General features: G+C 35.4%; 1 protein-coding gene across 1 annotated transcript in view; it reads left to right on the top strand.

The window, feature by feature from the left end:
* The window catches only part of Tgs1 (trimethylguanosine synthase 1), a 34,747-nt gene extending 31,436 nt beyond the window's left edge, over positions 1-3,311 (top strand). The window contains exon 13 of the mRNA XM_033760728.1: positions 2,700-3,311. Coding sequence (XP_033616619.1) covers positions 2,700-2,822 — 123 coding nt within the window. The 3' untranslated portion in view covers positions 2,823-3,311. The remainder of the gene's footprint in view (positions 1-2,699) is intronic.
* The last annotated feature ends 892 nt before the right edge of the window (positions 3,312-4,203 follow it).

Raw genomic sequence — 4,203 nt, 5'->3', positions numbered from 1 at the left:
ACACACACACATACACACACACACACAACATAAGTCTTCAGTAATGTTTCTCCTGTGAATGGCATACTTAGGGCTCATAGGATTCCCCCGAACATTTTATTGAATCATTATAACACTCTGGAATATGCATGTCAGGTTATCAGACTGATTTTATTGATGAGTAAACTTGACAACATATCCATTGCCAAGAAAAATTCATCTTGTCACAGGAGTAACTCAACATAAGATTCAGGCAGTGATTAGAATGTAAAGTAAGAAGAAAAGCAAAAGGAATTATAAAAGAATTTCCACTGAATCAATTCTGGTCCATTCTTGCTTGGTGAGAAAGAAGGCTAAAAATTCATAACACAGTGGAAGGTACTAGTTGGCTGAGTCTTATCTGCCACAGATAATTCTCTTACCCCTTTTAAATACTGGTATTCAGGTCTCTAGATCAACTCTATTCTTAATCACTATGTAGTTGGTATTACAATTTAGGATAAACGTGATCAATTCCTAATATTTATTAGTCTTCCACTAGGAGAACTTGATGTTGGACAGTTAAGAGTAGTATCGTGTGAGGGCTGGGGATTTAGCTCAGTGGTTCTTGCCTTGCAAGCACAAGCACCTGAGTTTGATCCCCAGTACCAAAAAAAAAAAAAAAAAAAAAAAAAAAATCAGTGCTATGAGTAAATTTTCTCAGTCAATGTCAATAGAAAATAGAGGGATACATAGCTTTTCTGCAACACACATGGTCCCTGATGCTTTGGTCTGTTCTATTTTATGTAACTTATGGAATAGCCCTCATGTTTCCAGGATCCACTTCTAAAAACAGATGAGGGACAAAGCTTGGGGAGCTAGTTATTACCACCTCCCCAAACCAATGAAGTTAAGCTTTCATGCTGAAGCTATCACCTTCATTGTGGTCTTTTACCCATTTCTCCTTTCCCAGTCCCCAAACTTCAGTTTTACTGCCTAACAAAATATAGTTAATCAGAGTTCAGTCCTTAGATTCAGTCCAAACTAGTAGGTGTTTTGATAAATCTAACATTTATGTAATGGACCAAAAACCTAGAATGCAATCCAGAGCTGCTAATCTTCACCTACCTACCATTTTCCCTCTCTCCTCACCTTCCCACTATCTCTCTGCAGGTAAGAGTTATACAAATAAAAGCAAAATCAAGCTGATGTTTCCCTTGAACATTTCTTTGTTCTAAATATTGTAATACAATTTCTCATTTAGCGACCAGTTCATTTAGTGATCTTATTGCAGGACAGAACTGTAGCTTGGTCATCAAACAAGAATATCCATATTCAGTGAGAATATCACTCATTGATAATGCACAATAAATAGTGCCTTCTACCAGATGCTGGCTTAGTGAGTGTAATGCCACAGTGATTAGATTCTTTGAGCCCTCAAAACCAAACTAGACTGACTGAGCACTAACTCTTCACTGAGTCACAAACTACAGTTTTGATGATTACAGTTAGAAAAATGTCTATCTCCTGAGTTTGTACCTGTCTCTAACACTTGGAGTATCCCTTTATCACTCAGTTACTTGTTTTTTAACTGCATAGGGCTGTACCCTGCATTCCCCTTGTCCTTGATGTTTGTTTTTGCCACCCTAATAACTGATCACTGATGATATAATCAAAAGTTTCAAGGTACCATATTGTTAGTAGAACTCCGAGAGGTTGGGTGGAGGAAAGAATGTTAGACTGAAACAAAACTTACGTTTATAAGAAATTAAGGTAAAACACTGTTGCTTTGAAGTATAACAAAGACCAGTGCAGGTATACTGTTAGGAACACAAGAATTTTTAGCAGCTAATTACCCCTACTGAGTAGTGATTTTATTGGCATCCTTTTGATGCTGACTCGAAGTAAAAGGAAGGGTGCTGTCTGCTCCCTAATAAAGGGCTTGGTCGCTGTTCCAGTAGACTTCAAAAAGAACAATGTATTTTACCATGATAATTAAAAATAATAAAAAGCAGCCAGGCGTGGTGGCACATGCCTGTAATCCCAGCACTCAAGAGTTGAGGCAGGAGGGTTGCAGCTAGTTCAAGGCCCAGCCTGGGCTACATAGTGAGTTCAAGGCCAGCCTAAACTCCATAAAACGACCCTGTCTCCAAAAAAAACCAACAAGGTGGTCTACATTGGGAGATCAGCAAAAGAGATCAGTTAGAGAAGGAAAAAAAAAAAATTTAGTAGAAGCTCAGCTGCTCATAAGAGTAAGGCTCATGGCCTGAATCTTAGTTGTCTTTCTCTGTACTGTGTTCCTAGTGTCATGTAACAGGTACCCAGTTAATACTGTTAAGCAGTTGAGAAGGTAAGTGGAAGATGATGAAGATGAACAAGACAAAGGGTTTCAGGAGGAGAATTTTTCTTTAAATGACTATGTAAATAGATAAACATGAGATTTGGGAAGGATCCATTCATTTCTCTTTCTCCGAGTTCTATAGTGTATGGCATTGGAGAGATGAAGTCTTTCTGAAGCATAGTGCCTTGATCTTAATATCAAAAGGGTCTGAAACAAATGCTACCAAATACTGCATTAATAGTTATCTGGGAAATAACTGAACATTTGAGATGCCTGATTATTTGAGGGACCGAATTAAAAAGACAAAATATTCCTGTTATTTGATAAAGCAATATAAATGAAAGAATTGTTTTGAAATCAAGTTTCTGTATGTATAACTTTCTTCTGTTCATCTTTTTAGGTGGCATCCTTAGCTGGGCCAGGGGGTCAAGTGGAAATAGAACAGAACTTTCTTAACAATAAATTGAAGACAATCACGGCTTATTTTGGTGACCTGATCCGAAAAGCAGCCTCTGAAACCTAACTGAAACAACACAAAGACAAACAGATCATGTAGTAATCAGAACATTGTTCACATGAGATGCTAGGAATGTCTTTCTGTGTTCACTGATACTTTGTACACACTCTTCTAACATCACATGATATGAAAACTTACATGAGTTTAATGAATATTAATGAAATGCTTTCAGATTTTTGGATTATATTAATGAAGTACTGTGTATTGTACATTAGGATAGTAAGTGTGTGATACGGACAGAGGACAAGAGTTGCTCCTCTGCTTAATTTCAGCATATGTCAGTATGTGTATATTTTTATATTTTTTGTGTTTTTATCTTTATGAATATATACATTTATGTGTTTATATAAGAATAATGTTTTAATAGAGAAAAATACAAGGAAATCTATGAATGAGTAATGGTTTATCCACCCATTTAACCTCTACTGAAATAACATTATACATTTAACGCTGAAAATGTATAATTTAATTTAGAATGGTGCAAAAAGAAAAATAAGTTTAACACCCCTTCTCTACCCCTTATTCATCTACCTAAAGATAATCACAACTGTGTTAGGAAACAAAGGAATTGTAGTACACCCTAATATACTGTTTTTCCTCATTAATTCATCATTTAATACTTATCCACCTGTTTTATTTAATATAATTTTTTAAACAGTGTTTCTTGAAGACCTTTCCATATCAGTACATATACATAGAGACCTACCTCGTTCTTTTCAATGGATTTTTGTATTCTGCTTACTCGATATACCATGATTAAGTCAGTTGCCTATCTGGTAGTCAGATTTTTGCATTTGTTAACTATTTGCACTCTATTTAGGAATATATTGTTGAATACATATCCATTAAATAATCTAGCAGTTTATATTGCTAGGGGCTTGTTTTCATTTTGTTGTAGTTTGGTTTAGTTTTTGAGGCCTCACTGTGTCACTTATATTGGCCTCAAACTTGTGATCCACTTCCAGAGTGCTGGCATTGCAAGCATGCACTGTCACATCCAAAAGTCTGTACATTTTAACTCTCATAGGCAAAGTCAGATTGTCTCAGCAAAATTGGACTCACTTTTAGCCTTTTAGAGAGCTTTCACGTTTTCATGTCTTTGCATCATCTGGATTTGCTTTTAAACATCCTTTTATAAAATTAGTGTTTTTGAGATTTCCATTACAATTTCAATGTGAAATATGGTTTGTAATATAGAAGTTTATGTTTTTTTTCTATTAAAGTGGCAATGAAAAGAGGAGGCATATGTGTTGCTTAATTATTCACCTAAAGTGTGTTCTGTCATTTTTACAAGTAAGAGTGACACACAGTTCTTTGCCTTTAGGGTTAGATACAGAACTTTTACCTTTTAATAATGTGAGCATGTGAAATATTAAAACTATTTTCA

Source organism: Fukomys damarensis, unplaced genomic scaffold (assembly GCF_012274545.1).
Source record: "Fukomys damarensis isolate Sample0158 unplaced genomic scaffold, DMR_v1.0_HiC HiC_scaffold_5, whole genome shotgun sequence".
Taxonomy (NCBI): Eukaryota; Metazoa; Chordata; class Mammalia; order Rodentia; family Bathyergidae; genus Fukomys; species Fukomys damarensis.
This window is presented reverse-complemented; position numbering and strand designations above follow the sequence as displayed.